At 41.1% G+C, this 26878-nt stretch overlaps 2 protein-coding genes and 2 non-coding genes across 6 annotated transcripts; 3 read left to right on the top strand and 1 right to left on the bottom strand.

Moving 5' to 3' along the window:
• Positions 1-8903: 8903 nt before the first annotated feature.
• dyrk1ab (dual-specificity tyrosine-(Y)-phosphorylation regulated kinase 1A, b) lies at positions 8904-20546 on the top strand. 3 transcript variants are annotated; one of them, XM_040009696.1, is made up of 12 exons: positions 8904-9734; positions 11538-11607; positions 13083-13279; positions 13562-13654; positions 14036-14224; positions 14434-14581; positions 14688-14974; positions 15120-15266; positions 15545-15685; positions 15814-16117; positions 16395-16519; positions 16832-20546. In XM_040009696.1, exons 2-12 carry the CDS (start codon positions 11598-11600, stop codon positions 17417-17419), a joined length of 2229 nt encoding a protein of 742 aa, XP_039865630.1. In that variant the 5' UTR covers positions 8904-9734; positions 11538-11597; the 3' UTR covers positions 17420-20546. The 3 variants fall into 3 exon arrangements, with proteins under 3 accessions (XP_039865630.1, XP_039865628.1, XP_039865627.1); XM_040009693.1 differs by lacking the exon at positions 8904-9734 and adding an exon at positions 9741-10564; XM_040009694.1 differs by lacking the exon at positions 11538-11607.
• Positions 20547-20679: 133 nt separating this feature from the next.
• On the top strand, positions 20680-20751 carry trnap-cgg. The gene has a single exon. It is a non-coding gene; the product is annotated as a tRNA-Pro (tRNA).
• Positions 20752-21037: 286 nt separating this feature from the next.
• Positions 21038-21109, bottom strand: trnap-agg. Its single transcript has one exon. It is a non-coding gene; the product is annotated as a tRNA-Pro (tRNA).
• A 456-nt stretch (positions 21110-21565) lies between these two features.
• On the top strand, positions 21566-26871 carry thap12b (THAP domain containing 12b). Its single transcript, XM_040009692.1, has 5 exons — positions 21566-21904; positions 22786-22906; positions 23053-23160; positions 23279-23315; positions 23426-26871. The coding sequence occupies exons 1-5, from the start codon at positions 21816-21818 to the stop codon at positions 25330-25332; spliced, it is 2262 nt and encodes a 753-aa protein (XP_039865626.1). The 5' UTR covers positions 21566-21815; the 3' UTR covers positions 25333-26871.
• Positions 26872-26878: the final 7 nt, after the last annotated feature.

The following is a 26878-nucleotide window of genomic DNA, read 5'->3' as shown; positions in this document are numbered from 1 at the left end:
CACATCAACTAACTAAGCTCATTGTTTCTCAAATGAACATATCATAAAAATGACTTTGTTTTTTTAACCCTATCCACAAGATGCAAGAATGGACACATTATTCATCTAAATTGCTCATAGCTCTTGGAAGCCATCAAGTGACACTATCTATCTTGATGCAGCGTCACGGTGCACCTACAGAAACCTTGAGTATAAAAAAGACACACACAAAAGGTTATCTATGAGCCAATAAATGATGACATGGTGGTGTGGTAACTGCCAGTTAATACAGAAATTAAATCTATAATGCAGGGATTTCCTAGAGGCTAAAACATTCTTATATCCAGCAGATTTCATCTCTTTTGTATGGTTTACCTTCTTTTTCTGGTTAGATAAGATAAGATAAGATAAGATAAGATAAGATAAGATAACTCTTTATTGTCATTGCACAGTCATCAGAATCAGAATACTTTATTAATCCCGAAGGAAATTAGGGAAATACATAGTACAATAGTACAATGAAATTGGAAAACTGTCCTACGTCAGCACTACATATAACACAACTACATTTTGGCAAGTCCCATAAAAGTGGATGGAGTAAAATCGGCCAATGGAACTTTAATTTGTGCAAAACATAAAGACAGTCCAAAGATTCACAAAAATAAGATTTCTCAGTCAGCTAGTGAACAGTCCCATATGCAGTCGTTCAGATGGCATAAATGGTCATGATTAATTATCAGTATTAGATAGGTTATCAGCAGGAATGACAGTCTTACACCATCATAGTGATGGACCCAAATGGTTTCTTCTATATTAATGGCAGACAGAAGCCCAAGGCTGCTGGGGCCATTTCCAGCACGTCTTCAGTACAAATTGGTCCTGGCTTCACAAAATGTACATGTGCTGGAGCACGTATTGAAACCAGGGGTTCCTTTACCTGCTGCATGTTTGTGAGTTCATGAATGGTTGATATTGTGAGCTAAATGAAAATCGACCCACGCTGATTTTTGGGGGAACCATTTGAGTTTAGGGGATATTTTGGAGAATTATTTAAGTGAAAATATTGATCATAAACACTGATGACTGATCATAATTAATTTTCAGTCTATAATTATATAAACTACATGCGTTCAGTTATTGTACATACTATCAGTACTCAACTCTTCCTGCTTGCCTCTTCAATGGAGCATGAGACAAAAGAGGAAAAGGAGTTTAATCACCTGCTGAAGTGCCCCTGGGGCAAACCAGCGTGACTGGTTAGGGCACTTCAGTCAAACTAATTCTATTATCTGTAAACATTTAAAGGTTTTATATGATTTTAATATCTATATGAATCCATGTTTGTGTAAATATTTATTCTTTGTATCATATTTTGTTTGGTGTTATGTATTCCAGATACGTGAAACAGGTAGAGTATGAAGGGAAAGCAGTTGTTTCCTGAGGGATTAGTGTGCTTGTGAAGTCCTGCTGTTTAACAATAAAAGCCACAAGTTGGTGCTTGAATTTTATTTCAGCCCCATGCCCCTTTGTTTAAAGCTTGATGCTACTGTCAGTTGAACTGATCATTCAGAATGGAGTCTGTTTTGTATTTTGTCACTCAACTGGATGTATGGCACACTCAGAGTCTCCTAATATGGAATCCACACAGCCAGCAGATGTCATAAGTTTACAACTTCCCTTTCATTATAATGAACTGAACCTCTTGCGACCTTTTAAAGTAAAATTCACTGCTGCGTGCAGTACATGTGTCAAGATAAATATTGCTTTAGGGGCATTTTTCAGACAATAGGTTTCGCTGTTAAATGAGTGTTTGACCTGAAAATGAGCAAATGAGCAAGCAAAACTTTACAGTTTCCCAGATGCTAGTTAAACATCCAGTTTAAAATTAGATATGCGGGCTTTATTAGAAAATTATGCAAACTCCTTGCCTCAAACTCCTTGTCTCTTGTTAAGCGCTTAACAAGAGTGAATTATATTAACTTTGTTTATTTTGTGGTTGCAGTACTTAAGAACATTTACCAGGACTCATTATCACTGCAGGCATCTCAGTCATGGTGGCCTGTTGCTCAAACTGTTGTTGAAGACACAGACACTGGAAAGCATGTTACAAATGCACGACTCGTGATAATGACATGAGTCTTACAGCTACAGATAACTAAGTAAACTTTAAAACTTCTGCAGTAGAAATGAATTTAAATAAACTATTTTAAATTCATTTAATCTGCTTTATTTCTATAGCCTAAAAATATCACAAAACAGGCGTAACAATGAAAAATGTCAGTTACAGTTAGAAAAGGTCATTGTTTGCACTTAGTAAGTAATTGTCCCATTCCACTACACAGTCTGCTTTTGTCCCGTTGTTTAGCTGTTAAGATATCTTTAGTCAATATTTCTGTGTTTATAAAGTGTTTATTTCACGATAGTAAGAAATAAACACCCAGACCATTCCAGTAAACGCACGACACTAGCATGAGATTTCCTGGCTCAACTTGTTTCTCCAGGTCTGAGATGTCTGAATCTTTAAGTGTTTGTCTGTTATATGTAATCATTATTCAGACAAGTCCTGCAACTGTTACCTGCTCAAGACCTCACTGACGTACATCACCGTATGTAAATGTTCAACCACAGCTTTCTAAATACTCTTTGTTTTAAACTCCTTCTATAATACATGAGCCAATGCTTATTATGCTAGTTTCAATTGATGTGGCTTAATATTCTACCAGGGCATGTATATGTTTGGCTTAATATAAAAGTAAACTGAAAAACTAAGTTCACTCCATGATTCAACAGCTTCTACATCTTTAACTTGAAGTAACTATTTTCTGTATGACTTTAACAGTCTCTCACATCATTGTGGGGGGATTTTATTGCACTCTTCTTTACAGTGTTGCTTCATTCATTTATACACAGCTCTCTTAAAGTCTTGCCTCTTTGACTGGGCCACTGCAGCGCCTTAATTCTTATATTTTTCAGCCATTGTGTTTTAGACCTGCAGCCATGCTTGGGAATATTCTTCTGTCTAACCCAGTTTTATCTGTCACATTTGGTGCTAGAACACTTTAGTACACAGAGAAGTTCATGGCTGACTTAATGCTGCAAACCTAGTCCAAACCATCACGCCTCCGCCACCGTACTCGAAAGTTGTTCTTTATGCTCATGTTTGTTTGGTTTTCCAAGAACTGTGTATTATGGTCAAACATCAAACAAACAACAACAAAGCCAAACACTTTGGTCTCATCTGTCCAAGGAGATCACTTCAGAAGTTTTGTAGTTTATTCAGAGGTAACTTTGTAAACTGAAGCACTACCATGTTCTTTTCTCTACCAAGTTCCTCATAATTGTTCAGGCTTTTTCTAATTGTAGTGTCATTAACTTTAACATTTAACATGGTAACTGAGGCCTGTAGTGTGTGAGATATAGCTCTTGGCAGTTTTGTTGTTGTTGTTGTTTTGTTTTGGGGGGGGGGGGGGGGGGGGGTTGTATCACCAGACCTGCGACCATATGTTCTGGACACTCGTGTAAAGAGAGGGGCTGAGCTGTCAGTTGAGTTGGATCAGGTGGCGGGGGAGGACGCTGGACAGACCCAGTGCACCTAAACGCGTAGTGAGGGTGTGCTGGGAACGCCTAGCAGAGGCCCCAGTCCGTGAGATCTTCAACGCACACCTCCGGCAGAGCTTCAACGGCATTCTGAGGGAGACTGGGGACATTGAGTCCAAACGGACCATGTTCAGCATCTCCATTGCCGAAGCTGCTGCATTGAGCTGCAAGGTGGTTGGTGCCTGTCGTTGTGGTAACCCCCGAACCAAATGGTGGACACCAGAGGTGAAGGGAGCCACCAGGCTGAAGAAGAAGTCCTATCGGGCTTGGTTAACCTGTAGGACTTCGGAGGCAGCTGACAGGTACCGACAGGCCAAGCTGAATGCGGCTCGGGCAGTGGCTGAAGCAAAAACTCGGGTGTGGGAGGAGTTCGGAGAGGCCATGGAAAAAGACTTTCGGACTGCCTCAAAGAGATTCTGGCAAACCGTCAGGCGTCTCAGGAGGGGAAAGTGGCGCTCTACCTGCACTGTGTATAGTGCTGGCGGAGCGCTGCTGACTTCGACTGAGAAAATTGTCAGGCGGTGGAAGGAATATTTCGAGGACCTCCTTAATCCCACTGACACGTCTTCCGAGGAGGAAGCAGAGTCTGGGGATGAGGGGGATGACCCGCCAATTTCCGGGGGCGAGGTCACTGAGACAGTTAAACAACTCCTTGGTGGCAGAGCCCCTGGTGTGGATGAGGTCCGCCCCGAGTTCCTGAAAGCTCTGGACGTTATAGGGCTGTCCTGGTTGACACGCCTCTACAATGTTGCGTGGAGATCAGGGGCAGTACCCCTGGACTGGCAGACTGGGGTGGTGGTCCCCATCTTTAAGAAGAGGGACTGTAGGGTGTGTTCCAACTACAGGGGGATCACACTCCTCAGCCTCCCTGGGAAAGTCTATGCCAGGGTGCTGGAAAGGGGAGTTCATCCACTAGTCGAACCTCAGATACAGAAGGAACAATGCGGTTTTCGTCCTGGTCACGGAACACTGGACATGCTCTTTATCCTCTCAAGGATACTTGAGGGCACATGGGAGTTTGCCCAACCAGTCTACATGTGTTTTGTGGACTTGGAGAAGGCATTCGACCGTGTCCCTCGGGGTGTCCTGTGGGAGGTGCTATGGGAGTATGGGGTGTCTGGCCCATTGTTACAGGCCATTCGATCCCTATACAACCATTGCAAGAGCTTGGTTCGCTTTGCCGGCAATAAGTCGGACTCATTCCGGGTGGGTGATGGGCTCCGCCAGGGCTGCCCTTTGTCACCGATTCTGTTCATAATTTTTATGTCGATCTACGTCCCTACCCTCACCTATGGCCATGAGCTGTTGGTAGTGACCGAAAGAACGAGATCGCGGATACAAGCGGCGGAAATGAGCTTCCTCCGATGGGTGGATGGCCTCTCCCTTAGAGAAGTTCAGCCATCCGGGAGGGGCTCAGAGTAGAGCCGCTGCTCCTCCACATCGAAAGGAGCCAGCTGAGGTGGTTTGGGCATCTGACAAGGATGCCTCCTGAGCACCTCCTGGGTGAGGTGTTCCGGGCATGTCCCAACGGGAGGAGGCCCCAGGGCAGACCCAGGACACGCTGGAGAGATTATATCTCTCGGCTGGCCTGGGAACGCCTTGATGTTCCCCCGGATAAGCTAGAGGAGGTGGATGGGGAGAAGGAGGTCTGGGCTTCTTTGCTTAGGCTCGCCCCCGCGACCCGGCCCCGGATAAAGTGGAAGAAGATGGATGGATGGATGGATGGATGGATGGATGGATGGATGGATGGATGGATGGATTTCATATCAAAAATCCTTGAAAGAGTAGTTGTCAAACAGCTAACAGATCATCTGCAGAGGAATGGTTTATTTGAAGAGTTTCAGTCAGGTTTCAGAGCTCATCACAGCACAGAAACAGCTTTAGTGAAGGTTACAAATGATCTTCTTATGGCCTCTGACAGTGGACTCATCTCTGTGCTTGTCCTGCTAGACCTTAGTGCAGCATTCGATACTGTCGACCATAATATCCTATTAGAGCGATTAGAACATGCTGTAGGTATTACAAGTACTGCACTGCAGTGGTTTGTATCATATCTATCTAATAGACTCCAATTTGTGCATGTAAATGGAGAGTCCTCTTCACACACTGAGGTTAATTATGGAGTTCCACAGGGTTCAGTGCTAGGACCAATTCTGTTTACATTATACATGCTTCCCTTGGGCAGCATCATTAGAAGACATAGCATACATTTTCACTGCTATGCAGATGACACCCAGCTCTATCTGTCCATGAAGCCAGATAACACACACCAATTAGTTAAACTGCAGGAATGTCTTAAAGACATAAAGACCTGGATGGCCGCTAACTTTCTGCTTCTTAATTCAGATAAAACTGAGGTTATTGTACTTGGCCCTGAAAAGCTTAGAAATATGGTATCTAACCAGATTCTTACTCTGAATGGCATTACCTTGGCCTCCAGTAACGCTGTGAGGAACCTTGGAGTCATTTTTGACCAGGATATGTCCTTCAACGCACATATTAAACAAATATGTAAGACTGCGTTCTTCCATTTGCGCAACATCTCTAAAATTAGAAATATCCTGTCTCAGAGTGACGCTGAAAAACTAGTTCATGCATTTATTACTTCCAGGCTGGACTACTGTAATTCATTATTATCAGGATGTCCAAAAAACTCACTAAAAAGCCTTCAGCTAATCCAAAATGCTGCAGCAAGAGTACTGACAGGGACTAGAAAGAGAGAGCATATTTCTCCTGTTTTGGCTTCCCTTCATTGGCTTCCTGTTAAGTCCAGAATTGAATTCAAAATCCTGCTCCTCACATACAAGATCTTAAATAATCAGGCCCCATCTTATCTTAATGACCTTGTAGTACCATATCACCCTATTAGAGCACTTTGCTCTCGCTCTGCAGGCCTACTTGTTGTTCCTAGAGTATTTAAAAGTAGAATGGGAGGGAGCGCCTTCAGTTTTCAGGCCCCTCTTCTGTGGAACCAGCTTCCAGTTTGGATTCGGGAGACAGACACTATCTCTACTTTTAAGATTAGGCTTAAAACTTTCCTTTTTGCTAAAGCATATAGTTAGGGCTGGACCAGGTGACCCTGAATCCTCCCTTAGTTATGCTGCAATAGACGTAGGCTGCCGGGGGATTCCCATGATGCATTGAGTTTTTCCTTTCCAATCACCTTTCTCACTCACTATGTATTAATAGACCTCTCTGCATTGAATCATATCTGTTATTAACCTCTGTCTCTCTTCCACAGCATGTCTTTTATCCTGTCTTCCTTCTCTCACCCCAACCGGTCGCAGCAGATGGCCGCCCCTCCCTGAGCCTGGTTCTGCCGGAGGTTTCTTCCTGTTAAAAGGGAGTTTTTCCTTCCCACTGTCGCCAAAGTGCTTGCTCATAGGGGGTCATATGATTGTTGGGTTTTTCTCTGTATCTATGAAGCGCCTTGAGGCGACTTTTGTTGTGATTTGGCGCTATATACATAAAAATGAATTGAATTGAATTGAATTGAATTGAATTGAATTGAATTGAATTGAATTGAATGGATGGATGGATAGTTATGGACACTCTCTCAAGCCCCTAGTTCAAGAATAAGAGAAAAAACAACATTAATATCATTGCTATAGTGAATTTGTCTGGCCACAATAACCAGGCAGTAAAAAAAAGGTTTAACCATTCATTGTGAACCTTTAGCAGGAACAGAGAAAAAAAATGGAATGCAGTCAACCACAGTAGTTCTCAAACTGAGTTCCACTGTACATAGAGCTGCTGGTGGTGGAGTGTGGACAACCATTGTTAAATCATTAATTAACTGTGATCAACCACATTTTGGTTTTGGAAAGCTGAGTTCAGTTTCACCAGCCACACCCAGGCCTGATTAATGCCAGTGAATCTTTCAGCCTATTTCACTTAAACAGAACTTCTCTGACAAAGAGAAGTAGACTGAAAGATCTCAAAAAGCAACACATCATGCCACAATCTAAAGAAACAGCTGAGAAATAAAGAAGTCATTGACGTCTATAGGTCCGGGAAGGGTTACAAAGCCATTTCTAAAGCTCTAGGACTCCAGTGAACCACGGTGACAGCCATTATGCACAAATGTAGAAAACGTGAAACAGTGATGAACATTTCCTCGAGTGGCTGGCCTACCAAAATTACTCTAAGAGCACATCAACGATTCATCCAAGAAATCACAGAAAAACTCATCTAACAAACTTCAGGCCTCACTTGCTTCAGTTAAGGTCAGAGTTCATGATTCAACAATAAACAACAAAACAACAAAAAACATCCCAATGATCCCCAAGACCTCTGGGAAAATATATTTGGTTTACTGAAAAGACAAAAGCGGACCTCTTTGGAAGGTTTGATTTCTATTTCATCTGGTATAAAACTAGCAGAGGCTTTTGTAAAAAAGAAACTTATATGAAGAGTTAAACATGGTGGTGGTATTGTGATGGGCTGTGGCTGTTTTGCTGCTTCAGGCCTTGGACGACTTGCCCTAATTGATAGAACCATGAATTCTGCTCTCTTGCAGAAAATCCATGAGGAAAATGTCCAGCAATCAGGTTGCGCCATGAAGATCAAGGGCACTTGGGTTATGCAGCTGGACAATTTGAAATATAAAAAAATAACAAAATTAGGTTTTTAGAGTGACCTAGTGAAAGTTCAAGACTAAATTTGACTGAGATTTGCATGCCCTTAAAAAAGTCGCTCATGCTTGAAAAATGCCCAACGAATTAAAACAATCTTAAAATTATTTTGTTTATCTGAAAGATGTGAATGCATGCAAAGAAGAGAAACCGAAAAATCAGGAAGGAGGCTAATTATTTTGCTTAGCAAACAGATTTAATTAATAATTAATAAAGATGTTCAGTGAAAATTTTTAAAGATTCTACCTACTAACTTACCCATTTTGTGAAGTGAGGAATTCCAGCAACTCCCCAAAACTTTTTACAGTGTATGCTTTATTAAACAGTTTCATCATTTCATCATTACTGTGTCTAATAATGACTATTTTTAACAAAGATAGATATTAAAGAAATAAAACGTTTACACGTTATTAACCTTTTGTTATTGTTATGACCATTTGTTGGCTGAGCTAGAATCTCTTTGTGGTTATATTGCTGTACGAAGCTGTATCTTTAGACGGTGAAAATAACCGTCCAAAGATACAGCTAAATATTGAATCTCTTCTGGTTGATAGCAACAGGCCAAACGCGGTGGAAAAAGACAGACAGGGACACCACCGGAGTTATGTGTGTCCTGTAACGCGGGCCAGTTAGATCTTATTCGTCATTGGTACATCCGGGTACCTTTTTTTTTTTTGATTGACAGTTGCCATGGCAACAAGCTAGAGCATCGCCATTTTGTCAGGAGGGTTTTTTTCCCCAGCTCAGTCTTTTCAAATGTTCTCCCTTCCCGCCGGAATAATGCTGTCAGTGGATATATGTCTGACGTTTTTGGATATCGAAATGCGTCTAGTGGATCGGATTAAGAAGATCAAGAGACCGACGTTTTAACACAGTTGAAATAATTAGGCGGCGCCGCACTAACTCAGTTGTCCGTGTCTCTGGTCCACCGGGCCGGTTCACTGCGCAGGTTTGGACCGCGCGCCATTTTGTGAAAATTGACACAAAATTCCTAACCAAAATTACCAGAGGACACGGATTCCGTTTCACGTTTAAAATACTCCGGATTTAACCGTGTTCTCGTGTTTGTCGAAGTGGCCGGCGCCAAATTTGCGAAGACGGCGTAAAATCTGAATTTGGCAGAACATTTATTTAGCGGTGGCTAGATTCGTTAGCTTGACGCTAGCCACAGAAGCTACAGCTAGCCAATGTTAGCTGCGTTCATTTTGTCAACTAGCTAGCCAGCTCGCTAAGGTTAGCTGGTGAGTTATGCGTGCTAGTTATCGTTAGCATGTCGCTTGTCATCAGCTGATAGTAACGTTAGTCAAGAGTTTCTTCGACAGGCGATGTTTTTCCACAGTGCTTGGGACATGAAGAGCGCAATGAACCTGACTGGCGAATTATTTTAGCCGGTCAGAGGACGGGGGAATTGGATTTAACGTTAACATTACTCGCTAACCGTGCAGGGAGGGGAGAATCTCAAGCTGGATAAGTTTCCTCATCATACAGGTTATTGGACTTTAAATGAAGATCGTGCCATCAGAGGTGAGCAAAAGCCATTGCGAAAGCGTCCAGGTTAACGCTTTCGTGGATGTATATGTTGTGTGTAACGTCAATGGTTAACAATGATGGACGCGATCGTGAAGTTGAGAAAGGTAGCTTATGGTATGGCGGCTAGCTAACGTTTTGTGGCGGCGCCGACTCCGCTGGAGCCACCTATAACGTTTGCTTTCAGTCAGTAGGTCAACTGATTATTAATGTCAGACAGAAACAGCATCCGAACTGGTTTTTGGACTAACCTAGAGAGAGAGGGGTGCAGCGGATTGTGTGGGTTTAGACGAAGAGTCATGCTGGCACAGTGTTAACGTTAAAGCTAGCCCTGCGATATTAGATTGTCATTGTAGGATTGAAGAAAATGTTGCTCTGCTGGCTCATATTTCCGTTGTGAATTACTGTCTAACTATATTACTTGCAGAGGTGTAGTTTTTATTTTTACAGCAATGGAGTGCGGAAGCTAACCAGGCTAACGCCTCGTAGCTAAATCGGCTAACTCGGCTAATGGTTAACGCTGACTTGTTGACGAACCAGCTGAATGGGCCCCACAACCCGCTGGCTGCACACACAGCGTCACTAGCTAACGTTAACACTGGATTGGTGAGAGATATGCTTGCTTGTCCTGCAGTTTTCAGGGTAACGTTAACGACGACAGCGTTAGCTAGTTAGACTGCTAACGGTAACGTGAGCCTGAATACGTTTGTCATTTATGCGTGGAATTGGGAGTCACATACACGAACGATATGTAGCAAGACTGGCCGCAAATTAACACTGAATATGCTTCCTAAATTCCAACCATGACGAGCGCTACCCCATCATCTGTAAGTACAGAGCTACCCGGCGACGGTCTTTATACACGACCGTTAGGCTTTTAATTGTTTTGGGTTGGTTTCGTTTGATTCAGCTTTGGAATGGATCTAATCAGTTGGGCGTGAGAAGATGACACGCAGACTTGTTATAGAGGTCTTTAGCCATCACTTATGATATGATACGGCTAGTAATAGCAAGCTAGCTGTCGTTATATTTACACCTAAATAGGCCCGTTGATGCCGTAATGACTAGAGCCAGGAAAGGAACTGTTCATATGTCAGTACTGAAAATTAACAAGAATCAGACATTTAGGGGAGACTAAAGAGCCACAAGTGCGCTTGCAAAATGGCTTTGTGTTAAAATAGAGCTGATATTTTCCCCTGTGTGGTTTGTCGTTTTTTTTAATTAAATGACAATTTTACCTCTTAGTTTTGTTAGTATAATGCCTGCCATTGTGTTTGTGAATTTCTGTCAAACCAAACTTTTTCAGTTCTTCGTCAAAACAGTAATGGCAGTAAGGCCAGTTGGGTTCTCAGTAGCAGATGGCTATTTTAAGTTAAAATATTGTGTATTTAATTTCACCCCATTTAGATTATATTTTTAAAATCGGTATGAACATTCTGAGAGGAGGTCAAGTGCTCTTCTAGATCCACAACAATGCAAATCCTGTTTTAGGTAATGTCTGTGATATAACTATTTAGAAGTTTCACAAGAACTATATGTATTAAGTATTTCAAATATGTAATTTCCTGGGTCTTAACTATCTTTACAGTAAAAGCACAAGTAGCTTGAAATTTTCAAATTTGAGGTCTGTTTGTAAACTCCCTCCAGTAACACATTTACCCCAAGTGAGCTTCTTAAAGTTTTGGGGTGTCTTCTGCTGTCTAGCAGTTCTCTGTCCCTTCTTATGAAAAGTTTAACCACTATGAAGTTAAGTCCCACCAAAGATGCACAATGATGATATTCTGTTTTTATTCTTTGTAGTGGGTTGTGGTTTGCTGCTGGACTCTCCTCCCAGGATGATATGAAATTTTACAGGAGAAGATGCATCCAGGTTAGCTGCCATATATTAAGCCTTAACCCTTTGGTGAGGAAGTAGTGCTCTTCTAGGAGCTTCTTTCAGTTTTGTTGTTGTTTTAAATTCAGACTCAAAAATTTGTAGGACTCTCTTAAGGGGGGTAAAAAAAGTCAAGTAAGGATGAATAATTAAGAATTGTCAGTACAGAATTTACCATTTAATTCATTGCAATTATTTCATTGCAGAGCTCAAAGTAATTAAAATTTGTTTCGTTTTTTGTTTTTTTTTTGTCTGAACTGAACAAGCAGTAAAACAAAGTAGTTATGACAAATGGAAGTGCTTTAAATTTAAAATATGTTGTAAAGTGTGTCTATATATGTATATAAAAGTGAAAAATAAGTGTTACTTTTCAAATAGTGTTTGACTGTGCTCCATCTTCTTACAGTTCCTCTTATTTCTGTCAGTGGATGTGCTTTTTTTTTTTTTTTTTTTTTTTTTTTCTTTCTTGCTTTTCGAAAGCTGGGTCAGCTTTGTAACGCTCTCAGATGGAGTGCAGGTTTTGGGCTGTGCAGCTATTTTGCTGTCAGGCTCTTGTGTTGAAAGCAACGTCTAAGTGTGCCAAAGTTCAATTTTATTTCTTGTTTATTTCTTGTTTTCTCATTGGAAAATGGGAGCAGCTCTGCCCTGGCAACAAAAGTAGGCTATTTGCATACTGCGTTGTGATTGGTCTGTGCATTGATGGGCTTGCCAAATCACGCTGTATCTCTGTGGTGATAGGCTATGCTAATTAGGTGCTGTTGCTGGGATTCTGAATAGTGGTTACTGTGTAGCACTGGTGAATTGTGTTGTCTGGTGAGAGATGCTGATAGCTGAACATGCTATTTAATAATTTTTTGATTCCTTCTGGCTTAAAATGAAGGATGATTCACTGTACAGTGTGGAGATGCTTTATTTTCACCCCTTTTCACTGTTAAACCTGCTGTTTTGCTCCTTTTTCTTCACAAAGGTTAATATGTTACTATTGTATTTTATTTTGTGGTAATCATTTAATGCTGTTTTTTTTTTCTTTTCCTTTAAATGTTTAACAAAAGACACTTTGTATTAACCTGACGTTTCTCTTAAATATGTATTCATTCTTGCTATTCTCAACATCATTTTTGCCTCTTTTTTTTTTTTTTTTAAAGAACGATCTTATTTCACTATACATATAAACACTAGAAATGTATAATTTGCATACGTATTTTATTTTCCCAAAGCTAAATTTAGGTTCTTTTTTTGTGTTAAGGGAAGCATTGCCTGTTTAAGTAGCAAAACAAAAAGGCCATTTGTATTTTGTCTGTACAGTAAGTAGAAAATATATTTTTACTTTGTCTTTTTGGCCACACATCTCTTGTGTGGAGGAGGTAATAAAATAGTTTCAAATCAAGATTATTACATTTTTTTGTTCTTTTCTTACCTATAATGTTGAATCAGTTAATTTTGCAACTCAAAAGAGTGTTAATTTCTTCCAGGAGGAGAGACTTCAGCATGCAAACCTTCGTCCGTCCGGCTTGCGCCCTCTTTTTCTTTACACACTGCTGGTCTTCAGATGGCTGCTCCAATGCCCCATACGCACCAGCAGTACAGTGACCGCCACCAGCCAAGCACTGACCAATCTGTTACGGTCTTACCGTACAGCGACCAGACACCACAGCTCACTGCCAATCAGGTACACTAACCCTACCCTTCTCCACCTCCTGGATTTCCTTTCATCTTAACCCGGCAATACTTTTTGTGGTTTATTAAAATCCGGTTCACCTTTTGTTGCTGTCACCAGGCAGAGTAGCTGCTTGTCAAATGTTTTCTTCATTCTGTTCATGTCATATTGTGCAAAATCAATTATAGTGCATTTAATGATAGCCCTTTAACACTAAGCTGTATCATCCAGAGCTGCTGTGTATAGTTTTTTCCCCCCCTAAAATGCTGTTATTTCCCTTTTGTGATGCTTCAGAGGCACATGCCCCAGTGCTTTCGTGACCCAACTTCAGCTCCCCTGAGGAAGCTCTCCATTGACCTTATCAAAACATACAAACACATCAATGAGGTTAGTTTTGTTTTCATTACATGTATCTAGAGCTGCAATAATTAAATTTGAAATTAATAAGCTGGTATTCTTATTGTTCTACTTCATGTTTCAGTTAGTTTTACAAGTAGAATTGTATATACTTTTATATTTACTGTTTCTTTTGTCATGTGTGATATTGTGTTAATATATCAAGAATTTGGAAATGATGCACAGACAAAACAAGATATAGGAAGGTGTCACCTTGATCTGGCAGCCTTTTTGTTCTATTTATTGTTATTTTGTTATTAAAGCGATGAATTGTTGCACCTTAAAAAAAAAAAAGAATACTTAAGTGTTTGGCGTTCTTTTTACGTTGTAATAGTCAGTGAAACTTATGTGAACTGTTTTTTAAACTTACAGGTGTATTATGCAAAAAAGAAGCGACGGCACCAACAGGGTCAGGGTGAAGACTCCAGTCACAAAAAAGAGAGAAAGGTCTTTAATGACGGCTATGACGATGACAACTATGACTACATCGTCAAGAATGGGGAGAAGTGGATGGACCGCTATGAGATTGATTCCTTGATAGGAAAAGGATCATTTGGACAGGTGCTTAATTTATACATTGTGCACCATATACACATGATTTGAATCATGGCATGGAGAAAATGCAGGTTTTTATGAGAAAATTATGGTTTACTTTTCATCTGTATCACCAGAAGATTTGTGAAGCAACAGCTGTAGGTTTTTTAGCTGTGGTTAACAGTCGGCAAGTAATTTTCAGAAACGATAATATTTGTTGTTTTTGGCATCTTTAGGTTGTGAAAGCATATGACCGAGCAGAGCAGGAATGGGTTGCCATTAAGATCATCAAGAACAAGAAAGCTTTCCTCAATCAAGCCCAGATTGAAGTGCGGCTCCTAGAGCTCATGAACAAACATGATACCGAGATGAAGTACTACATTGGTAATCAACTCTTGAAATTTGCATCTGATCATAAAAAACATATCAAAGAAGTTAAAATGGCTTTTTCTGTATTTGACTCATATGGGTACAATTTGGTTTGCTGCAGTCCACCTAAAGCGTCACTTCATGTTTCGGAACCACCTCTGCCTCGTGTTTGAGATGCTGTCCTACAATCTATACGACTTGCTCCGAAATACCAACTTCCGTGGCGTCTCACTCAATCTCACCCGGAAGTTTGCCCAGCAGCTATGCACGGCGCTACTCTTCCTGGCCACACCTGAGCTCAGCATCATCCACTGTGACCTGAAGCCTGAGAACATCCTCCTTTGTAACCCCAAGAGGAGTGCCATCAAAATAGTGGACTTTGGCAGCTCATGCCAACTGGGCCAAAGGGTACTTTTACCATTTTCTTTAGTTCAAATCAACATATATAAAAAAATATCTCTGGGAAGTGTGCCATAAACTTTTTCCCCCTGAACACTTGGTGTTATATTAGATAAAAGGTCTCATTATCCCTGTTCTTTTACCCTTTTTGTAGATATACCAGTATATCCAGAGTCGCTTCTACCGTTCCCCAGAGGTGCTGCTGGGAATGCCCTATGACCTGGCCATTGACATGTGGTCCTTGGGTTGCATCTTGGTAGAGATGCACACTGGGGAACCTCTGTTCAGCGGAGCTAACGAGGTAAAAAAAAAAAGTGAAACACTTCTTAGGTTTGTTCTATGCTGTAACGCCACTAATGATAACAAATAGCAATAGCTTTCACCTCATGTTTACATTTTTCTTTAAAATGTCAGATAAATGTTTAAGAATAGTCATCTTTAGATTGACATTTAACTTAATGTATTAATAAGAAGTCTTCAGTCTGCTTTAAGTTGCAAGTATAAATGTCAGAGGTTTTGTCAAATATTCCTTTCTGTCAGCATGACAGGAAGTAACTTTATTATTAACACTTTGTCCAGGTGGACCAGATGAACAAAATAGTTGAGGTTCTTGGTATCCCGCCTAATCACATAATGGACCTAGCCCCAAAAGCCAGGAAGTTCTTTGAGAAGCTTTCGGATGGTACATGGAGTGTTAAGAAGACCAAAGATGGCAAAAGGGTGAGCTCTTTTCTTTGTGCAGATGCACTCTTGCCACAGTTTGTTTTGTTGAATGTTCTGGAATCATTACTGTAGATTTTGGTGATACACGAGTTGCCTTTAATGTGACGGTCCTCTGATTTAAATAGTATAAGCCTCCAGCTTCGCGGAAGCTCCACTCCATCTTGGGTGTGGAGACAGGGGGTCCAGGTGGGCGGCGGGCGGGGGAGTCTGGCCATGCTGTTGCTGACTACTTGAAGTTCAAGGACCTGATCCTCCGGATGTTGGACTATGACCCTAAGAGCCGCATCCAGCCCTACTATGCCCTGCAGCACAGCTTCTTCAAGAAGACTGCGGATGAGGGGACCAATACAAGCAGTAGTGTGTCTACAAGCCCCGCATTAGAGCAGTCCCAGTCTTCAGGAACCACCTCCAGCACCTCCTCTAGCTCAGGTAACAGCCACCAGCTACAGATTCTGGGTGCAGTGTTAATCCTTTTTAAGTAGTAATATGTGTACATCTGTATGTTCTTGCATTAGGTAACATGGTTAAGTAACCAAAAAATATGCTGACTTTGTTTGGTAAAATGCGGTTTTTGTAAACTGTTTCTTAACTCTTACCACAAGTAAAATGACCAAGAAAAACAACATGGTATGAAACCCATACAGCTGTGTGGGACAGAATTTGACATATTTGAATTGCTGAGGCTTTTGTTTTGTTTAAAACTCAGGAGGATCATCTGGGACAAGTACCAGTGGCAGAGCCAGATCAGACCCTACCCATCACCACTTGCATAGTGGAGGACATTTCGGCACGGCAATGCCTGCCATGGATGGTGACAGCCTCTGCCCACAGGTCAGTAAGGTAGCTGAAAATTAAAAAGTTGTACTAAGTTCTTGGAATGCTGGTTGATTAAACCAAAACTTAATAGCTTTTTTTTTTTTAAAGTTCATACAAATGACTTCCTGTTAGTGTCATACAAGACTTCCTTCACTCATCAAAAATATTCTTGAATTTATTTTTCATGTATGACATGTTATTTTATTATTAGTATTACTCGTCAGAAATGGTCATAGTTCCTGAATTGTGAATTTTTATTTTGTTTAGTTTATGTTCTCAAAGAAAGGTTTTAGCTGTATTCCACTACTGACTCTTCTTATTTGACAGGCAAGACAGCCTTACCCACCACCGCTGGTGTGGGGAGGTGGCGTCGGACCCGAATCAGTCACTGGAGAGACCCACCCAGTCCAGGAGACCACCTTCCATGTCCCACCTCAGCACCCTAAGGCCCTGCATCCCCACTCACATACTCATCACCACCATGGGCAGATGATGGCTACACGTCCACGCCCACGCCACTACACTTCCCCGACACACAGCTCCTCGACACAGGACTCCATGGAGGTGGTTCATGGCCATCTGTCCATGACCTCCCTGTCTTCCTCTGCCTCCTCTTCCTCTACATCGTCCTCTTCCACTGGGAACCATGGCAACCAGGCCTACCAGCTCCGCCATTTGCCCGCTGGAGCCCTTGACTTTGGTCAGAATGGTGGGCTGAGCATGGGGCTAGGTGCCTTCTCGAACCCACGGCAGGAGACTGGCATGGCAGCGCACCCTGCATTCTCCATGGGAACGAACACAGGGCCTGCCCACTACCTAGCGGAAGGCCACCTGGGCATGAGGCAGGGCATGGACCGGGAAGAGTCTCCAATGACTGGAGTGTGTGTGCAGCAGAGTTCTATGGCCAGCTCGTGACTGCACTGACATTTTGCTGTGTGTTCCCCCTGTGCGTCATTTTTAAGGTGGTGTTTTTTACTACAAGGTGTGTTGAGAACAAAAGCTGCTCACGTCAGAAGGGAGATATCACTGAACCGCTACTACAGAGATAAACCTTTGTTAAAAAGTATATATGTAATTTTCACCAGTTTTTCTTTTGCAATCATTAGGCACAAAATAATACTGCGGAATAACCATAGTGAGATTGAGACATCCATTTTACCATTTCACCAGTTTCATGTAACCACCAAGTAATCACCATATGGTATTATGTGGCAAAATCTTCTAAGGAGCATTTCAGAGCAAAGTTTGAAGCTGTTTTGCAGGTAGCTGTTGGTGATGAAATGCTTGGCGTCCTCCTTCGGTTCAAACCATGGACTGCCTGACATTACTGTTTCACTGGTTCTTAATTATTTTTGCCCTTTTTTTGTTTTGTGAAGTTTCACGTAAAAAGCTGCTTGTAAATCCTGTAGCTTGACAATGAGGGGAAGTGTTTGCGGTGATATTTCTTGTTGTTGGTTGGTATTGTGTAACTCTGTCAAAGGGGAGCACATAGCAGTGGAGTCCCTATGCGTGTGCTGGCCGGGTGGAGAGGAGACCCCGCAGGTGGATACTGGCACCAGCCGGGGTCCAAGAAGAGGGAAGCACCACCCCTCAGGCCTAGAGGCCCCGTAGTCCTGCAAGCTGCAACCGGGCCCGGCACAGGCGAGAGCAGCGATGGGCGTGGGAGACGAAAGGATCCAGCCCAGTGAAAGGAAGACAGTCAGTGGCTGGTTCTAGATAACCCTTTGGCCTTATGACTCATGGACTTGGAATGGGATGGAGCTGGACATTATCATTTGAATTAAGATGGCTTTTCTCTATTTTTCTCTCTAGACAGCCCTTAATTCTTTAAAGAAATTAAAACAACTTAGAAAAGGTAAACACGAATGGTAATTTGAGGCCTTTCTCGACAAAGATTTCGTCTTCAGCAGGGCCCCACATAACAGGGTCTTATTGTACACAACAACCTCCTAAACATTAATTCCTTGAAATTTACTGGTTAAGGATTTTGCAGTGGAAAGAACTATTCCAGAGTCTACCCTTTTATGTTTTATTTTTTTCCCCCCCTTCTGCATGTAGTTCCTCATCAGAACCACCTGCACAAGTCTCTCCATCCAAAACATGGAAACTGAAGAAAAAAATGAGTTAAGTGACTGCCTTTTTTCTCCTCAAATTATGCTGTGAATTTTACAAGAATTTATTTTCCCTTTGGATATGTTTTTATACCAAAGCAGTTGTTTTATAGCATATAGGTGTCTGTAACCAATAATGTAGCAGTTCACCACTTTGACGCAAAGTTTATCAAGATCTTATTTTAACGTCAACACAAACAGCTGCAATATATTACTTTAGCAAAACTGGAGACCGTTGTCGAGACCGTTGGCTATTGTGTATTCTGGCCAGATTTGTTTGCAACGTTTTACCAAAACTGTTTCCATATTAATTGGTAGATTATTTTGGGAGTCTTTTAAAACTTTGGTATGTTAGAGAATTTGGTAGTTACTCTGCAGGCTCCGGAGTAGCAAGATAGAGGCTGATGGTTTAAAAAAAAAAACAACTAAAAAAAAAAACAAAAAAAAAAAACACAAAACACAAAAAAAAAAACACAAAACAAAGGAGACTAATGCGTTCTATTTCTGTGTCGTCGTTTTTCTTTTGCCCCCATCATACTATTTCAAAGGGTGTTGCTGCCTTTCATACATCATTTGGTCAACTTGGCTAGTTTCTGCCGTGAAGCAAGACTGTGGCAAACCAGTTTGTGTTGAATGGTATTGTTCTGATTTGGTAGGGCAGATCCCCACGATTGTTGTCCTATTCAAAGGGAAAGGGTGTCTGTCAGCCCACAATAACATGCTTTGCCTAGGCAGAAATGCATGTCCTCAAAACATTACAGTCAATTACCAGATTTATTATTATTATTATTTTTATTTTTTTATATCAGGGATTTTGAAGTGCTTTCTTTCTTCTGTTGCTCATCTTACCAGCTTTGAAATTAGATATAAAAAAAAAAAAAGAGAAAAGAAACCCTGCCCACAGCCACCTTTCAAATTAAGGGCAGGACACAGGTCATGCTGTTGTCATCTTAAAGGAAAACCACCATACGAATTCATGCTTGGCATTTTCCATAAACACAAATGTAAAGCTACCTATATTGAGATTGGAGTTTTATCTGGATGTCAAGGTTATACTTGCAAATTTGCAATCATTTTTCATACCCCGCAGAATTTGAGAAATTTAGAATTAGCCGGTGGTTTTTATTGCTGGCACTCATACTGGTACTAAACATTCCAAAAATAAAGACTGAAAGAAAAAAAAATTTGACTGCAGTGACTCGTAAGTGTGCGCCTATTTCAGATCATGCTGATTGACCTCTTATTTAGAGCAGTTGTCATGAAATGCAGCCCCTTTTTAATAGTTGAAATAGAATTTATGTATATACTTATATTTTTTTAATAAAGGAAGTATAGAACTCACTACCTTGCTCCTGCTGGTATGTTGATTATGTTTGTCAATTTGGTGACCATTCAGTGGGCAGGAACTCCTGTTTTCTTAGTGGCAAAACCTTGCCTTTTGGCAAAGGTACTTGACTACATCAGGACAACACTATGAGGTAGGGTTTGAATCAAACAGGGAAAGCTAGATCTTCAAACCTTAATAATTTTCACAGGGTATATTGTAAGTGCATGTACATCACAAACCTTACTTTTTGGTTATATGAGAAGCACATGGTTGGAGAAAAAAAAAAGGTTCCATCGTTCATAAGCCTGTTCAGTTTGTGGGTTACACACAAACACGTATACTTGTTGACATATCTGAACACCCGACAGAAGTTGAAATCCTCTTATTTAATTTGGATTTATCCTTTTCATTTTTGAGTTCACATTTTTTCACTTTTTTTGTACATGCAACATGCACTATAGAATTGAACAGCATGGGGGAAAGGATAAGTCCATGTATCCACAGATTGTAAGATCTAGTCAAGACTTTGCTGTGTTTATGACAATGCCCTTTGTATTATATTAAGACAGTCTTATGTATGATATATAAAAAGAAGTTAATTGAATTGCTCTGTGTGTCTTTATTGTCCATTGACCCCATCTACGTGAAATACTCAGATGTGTAATAGTATGTAGTCCTAGAAAACGGAGTGAAAATGCTACATTTAGAAAAGGATACAGGATATAGGTGACCGCGTTGGCTCGTTGGTCTAGGGGTATGATTCTCGCTTCGGGTGCGAGAGGTCCCGGGTTCAAATCCCGGACGAGCCCTCAATGTTTTACTCGGGAGTATGTATAGGATTTAAAAGAAACATAAAGAACCATTCATGATAAATGGTAAAACACATTATACTTGCCGTCTCACGTGCAGACACCTACTTTTCATGCTTGGAGATAACTTCGGATTTAAAAGTCTTTTTACACTGGTAAAGCGGTTGTCGACATTAATCGTGTCCTTTCGTGTGTTGTTTTTTTTTTTTTTTTTTTTGGCTCTCTTTTGCACTCATGTGTCAAGCTTTTATGACTAATATTAATAAACCGAAAGTCAAAAAAAGGCGGGCTCGTCCGGGATTTGAACCCGGGACCTCTCGCACCCTAAGCGAGAATCATACCCCTAGACCAACGAGCCACATACAGGACCACTCACCCCTGCGAGTTATTACTGCCTCAGCCACCTGCGAACGCCTATTTCTGGAGTATGCGTAATGTTGCTAACCACAGAAAACACCCTTACTATCTAAATAGCTAACACTGACCTGAAGGATTCAGTATTGGGAAATGATGAAAACACAACGCGAAGAAATAGTGCATATTTCTTCGCGTTGTGTTATTTCTTGCCTTTGTTAGCTACCTATTTAAATCACATGCTGCCGGTTAGTTGAAACACTGCAGGTCGTCCTGCCCTAGCGGCTAACGGATACGTTAGCTAATGAGGTAGGTGCAGTGCCCCCTGGAAGCGCGGCTGTCGCTACATTTCAGGAAGAAGAAGAAGAAAAAACAAAAACTCTGTTTTTTGCTTTTTAATTGGTTGACGGGTTATCTGTGGCGTCCAGTAGTTATCACGGGAAGCTTAGGTATGACCAATCAGAGGTTCCGGGGGCGGGACATCCCTTTGTTAAAAGCGATATATCCCAAATTTAACCGTTGTGAATGTGTGTTGGTGTATTGTGTGTCCTTTAAGTGTTTTCTTTGCCAGACATTGTCTGAGATCATGTTAGTCATCTCTTATCTTTAGCCGTATCCACCGTCCACTCAGCTTTCTACAAGAAAACCACTGAAGTCCGCGGATGACAATAGGCAGCCAAGTTAGCTAAGCTAACCACCGAACCTGAAGCATGCCGAATTTTTGCGCGGCCCCGAACTGTACGCGGAAAAGCACGCAATCTGATTTGGCATTTTTTCGGTTTCCACGGGACCCGGAGAGGTAAGTCAGCAAATATGACAGTACGCTACGAGCTTTAGCATTCAGCAGAGTCCAGAAGACCATGTGTAGTATCCTAAAGTTGTACTGAAATAAGTGAGGAATTATAACACCACTAACCAATCCGTAAAGACCACAAACAAGGCGCGATAAATATTTTCTCGTTAATTTTCCAGTTATTAGGCCGTGTTTAATCACTAGCTTTTATCTGAACTACATCGTGTGTGTGTGTGTGTGTATGTATATATATATATATATATATATATATATATATATATATATATATGGCAGACTGAGTTCAGAGCTAACTTTCTGGTATGTAATCTAAGACGTGTAGACTAGGTCCTGACTGTTCGAATGTTTGTACAATGTGGTTTCTGCTAAGGTCTGCATCTCCTTTTCTAGCCCAACATTCAAAATGTAGCAAAAGCAAATTATTTCTTAACTCCCATTTTCAGTTTTATTGTGATTTTTTTTTTTTTTTTTTTTTTTTTTTTAACATAGTGTGGCCACAATGTCAAACCAGAGACAAAAAGTAACTCTGCATTTTGGTGTGCTTGTCTTTATGTTGTTGTTATTCCATTTTAATAACGAGTCATTTGAATTAATAAGTTGTCTATAATGATAAGTTTGAGAAGTGCTACTTCAATTATTAAGTTGTGAATTTAGTAAAAGTGCTTGGGTAATGCATTTGGAGTACCTGATTTTTAGTGAAAATAGAAATACTTTATTGCACTTTTATTGATGTATTGCAAAAGAAAGTGGTAGGATATATTGCTGTTTCTGTAGTTTTTCTTTTTCTTCTCAGCCTTCATATGGACAGTGGCAGTCTCAATCCATTTCTGTATCTTAGCATGTCAAATAAATTTTCTTATTACTTCTAGATGCAGAATCTGGGTAGAGAACTGTCGCAGGGCTGATCTAGAGGCAAAAACATCAGACCAGTTGAATAAGCACTACAGACTATGTGCCAAGCACTTTGACCCAGCTATGGTGTGCAAAACGGTGAGTATTTCGTGAGCAGGCAGAGCCTTCTCTACATTTATTTCCTCAAAAATGTGCATCTTTTAAATGTTGCTTATTTTAATTATGTGAGTTTTGTTTGCTTGTTTGTTTAGTTTTTTTTTTTTTTTTTCTTTTTTTTCCCCCAGAGCCCTTATCGGACTGTGCTGAAGGATACGGCAATTCCAACAATATTTGATCTAACAAGCCATTTAAAAAATCCTCACACCAGACATCGCAAGCGGATTAAAGAGCTTGTAAGGAAGATATTTGATAGCTTTTGGGTCTTTTTAAATAAGGTTAATAACATGACTGTTTTTAGTTTTGGTAAATAACTTTTATACTTTTTTTTTTTTTTTTTTTTTTTAATTGCAGACTGAAGAAGATATACGGAAGATAAAAGAAAGGAGATGTAAGCTATTAAATTAGGACTTTGTTCTTTTGTTTGTTTGTTTGTTTTTTGTTCCAATTTTATAATCAGTTTTCTTGAGAAGATTGTTGTTATGTCATCTCTCTTCACAGTGGCATCTTCTATTGACCAGATTGCTTCCAAAAAAGATGCCACAGAAGATAGCACAACCACCAATGAGGATGAACCTCAGCTGTCCACGGAGGAGAAGGCATTTCGGGAATACCTGAGATCTTTGTTTGAGGCCGTGGTCATGTTAGGAAAACAAAGCATACCGTTAATGCCTCTTAAAGCATCAGAAACAGAACTTAAACCCAACAACTTCCAGGCCCTCCTAGATTATCGCATGAACGCTGGAGATGAAGCTTTGAAGAAGCGCTTTGAGGCAATGGCCGTGAACTCTGAATACCTTTCTGTAACCCAGCAAAGTCAGCTCCTGGACATTTGTGAGAACACAGTGAGGGAGGAGATGCTAATGGAAGTGAGAGAGAGTCGCTTCTTCTCCCTAGTGACAGGCGACCTTGTGGAATTTGCCAATGAGAAGCACCTTCCTCTGTTTTTACGTTTTGTAAATCAGCAGAACGTCCTCCGAGAGGAGTTTTTGGACTTTGTGCCATTTGATGGTGATGAGCCTGCACTGGTAGAGAGACTGGAGGCCCAGCTGACTGATCGCTGGGGGCTCAGCATGGAAGACTGCCGTGGTCAGGCCCATAAAGCCACTGGGATTTCCACCACCAAGATGAAAGCAGTAGCAATATTACTGATGGAGAAGTATCCCTTGGCATTGCACATGCCTTGCTCCCATATGGCACTGAACATTCACCTGGCCAACAGCCTTCCATTCCCCAATGTCCAAGTGGTCATGGAAACCCTGAGGAGGATTGGTGCTTTCTTTCAGGCCCAGTCAACTCAGGATGAGCTCGAGAAAGCCATCTCCACTCACTACCAGAAGAATGAAGAGAAAGGAGCTGCACTAAAACAAGCTTGTATCCCAGGCTGGATAGAACAACACAACGTCTTTGATGTGCTGCTGGATATGTTGCCACCGTTGCTGCTGTGCATGGACAATATTCGAGACAATGAAGAAGGAAAGTTTGCTGCCTCTGTGGTGGCAGATGGATATTCAATAGCAGAAACTCTTGCAGACTTTGAGATCGTTGTCACCATTGTCATCCTGAAGAATGTCCTTACCTTCACTAGAGCCTTTGGGAGGAATCTCCAAGGGGAAACACTTGATGTGTTTTTTGCTGCCAACAGTCTAACAGCTGTCCTGCATTCACTTAATGAGGTCAATGATAACATTGATGTCTACCATGAATTTTGGTACGAGGAAGCTGTGAGCGTGGCTACCATGATCGAGATTCCCGTCAAAGTTCCAAGGCTGTTTCTACGGAAACAGCGTGCTGCCGATGTGGGTGAAATTCAAGCTGAGCCGTATTTTAAGGAGTATGTTACAATGCCTGTAATCCACGGGATCATGCAGGAGGTGGAGGACATGTTCTCTGAGACTAACCTCAAAGCCCTGAAGTGTCTGTCGCTGGTTCCGGCTGTCATGGGCCAAATGAAGTTCAACACCACTGAGGAAAACTACGCAGATGTTTACCGGAATGACCTCCCCAATCCTGACACGTTACCTGCAGAGCTCCACTGCTGGAGAATCAAGTGGAAGCACAGAGGCAAAGAGGTGCGCCTGCCCACCACCATACATGAAACCTTGCAGCTCCCAGACGTTAAATTCTTTCCCAATGTGAACTCCTTCCTCAAGGTACTTTCCACCTTGCCTGTGCTGAAGCTAGAGGACAGCAAAAGTGACACGGCAAGTGGAAGACTCCAGGCTTACCTCGACAGCATGCCTCCTCACCAATGGAACAAAAGTCTTGCGATGCTTAATGTTAACACTCATGTCAAACATGACCTGGATGTCATGGTGGACAAATACTGCAGACTGTATCCAGAGGATGACACTGAAGTTGATGCAGAGTCTGAGGAAGTAGCCGAGGAAGAGGCTGGGATGAAATGATGTGATGCAGTGAGCTGAACAGAACAGTTTGGATTGATTGCATAATTTTCGGGGGTGTAAAAACATGTGGATACAAGTACTAGTAAATTTTAATGGAGACGTAAATTAGCGCTTGACATTCATGTCTGAAGTTAAGCTCTTATTGTATTTGGTCAGATGAATAAATGGTGTATTTAAATGCACCACACACTTAATCTTGAGTTGTAAACAGATTCACAAATTTGTCTGGAACAAAATGAATACTCATTATTCCTTGTGGACTTTTTGAAAATTGTAAATCAGAAAACGATCTGTAAACATTCAAATTCTGTGTCAACTTGAGTTATTAGACTAGACTCTTCTGTAAATGTTTATATATTTTTCTATCTTAAAATGGATCTGTCAGGTTCATTTACGATTCCCCGTTTCTTTCACTGATCTCTGCTAGGCTAGCTCTATATAATTTCAAAACAATCAACTGCAGCCCTGTAGTTCATCCTTTGTCTGAAACAAGATAAAAATCGATGAGCTTCCAGTTGAGAGGGAAAAATGTTTATTTCCCAATCGGTTGCTGTGAAATTGAGATTTATTTACACAGGTCTAGATACCAGTCAGTGACATTTTTGCGATTGCTTTAGCTGCTAGCAGATTGCTGCAGTTTCCTGTAGTGTGCATGGAGCATCCTAACTTGCCTGCAGTTGGTCACAAACTACCCGTCAAGCTGTAATGTTTGCATATAAGTCAACAACTTTCATGCAAAGTACAGCAAGGAGGGGTTTTTTTTTGTTCAGCACCCTCTTTGCAGCTGCTTTCACCTGCTGACGGCCAGTAACTGCTTAATAAATACACACTAACTACCAGTAACCAGAGTTTGCCAGGGGGTTGCCTACTGATCTCTAGGCCTGTGTGACTGAAGTCTTAACAGTGATTAGTCGCTGGCTTCATTGTTTGAAAGTTTGGTCATATTAAAATGAGCATTCTTTTCTTTCTTTTTTTTTAACATTTAGTTTATGTCATATATGACAGGAAATGGGTCCACTTTTAAGGGCTTTCTATGTTTTGTGCTTGATGGGCTTTGCTGCTGAGATTAACTAATGGCCTAATTTTTTTTTTGTTTTTGTATTGTGTGCTTTTAATTCAAACCACATGATGGAGGCAGATGCCCCTGTTGATTCACAGTGCAGGACGCAGGAAGAGCAGGAGAGGGAGCAATTCCATCAATATCAGCAGCATCCCTGAATTAATGCTCAGGAAATGTTTTCTACTGTAGAGTGAATTAGAATGTCAGTTATTTTGTACAGCTAAGTGCAAATCTGTGGAAAGCTCATCCCTGTACAGGCTAACGTGATTTAAATGGTCGTGCATCACTGTTCTGATTGTAATGCAGTTAAATGTTTGCTTCACTGTGCAGATTGATGCAGGGATAGGAGTCGGCATAAATGGGTTAGTTTGTTTGGAAAGATGGTTTCATTTTTATTTCCACGCATTTTATATAAAGTTTGTTTTGCTTGAATAAGACTCTGTAAAGAAGACCAATAAAGCCGGAGTCAGTGACCAAAATATTTTT

This window comes from Simochromis diagramma, unplaced genomic scaffold (assembly GCF_900408965.1).
Source record: "Simochromis diagramma unplaced genomic scaffold, fSimDia1.1 OVJJ01000344.1, whole genome shotgun sequence".
NCBI classification, from domain to species: domain Eukaryota; kingdom Metazoa; phylum Chordata; class Actinopteri; order Cichliformes; family Cichlidae; genus Simochromis; species Simochromis diagramma.
This window is presented reverse-complemented; position numbering and strand designations above follow the sequence as displayed.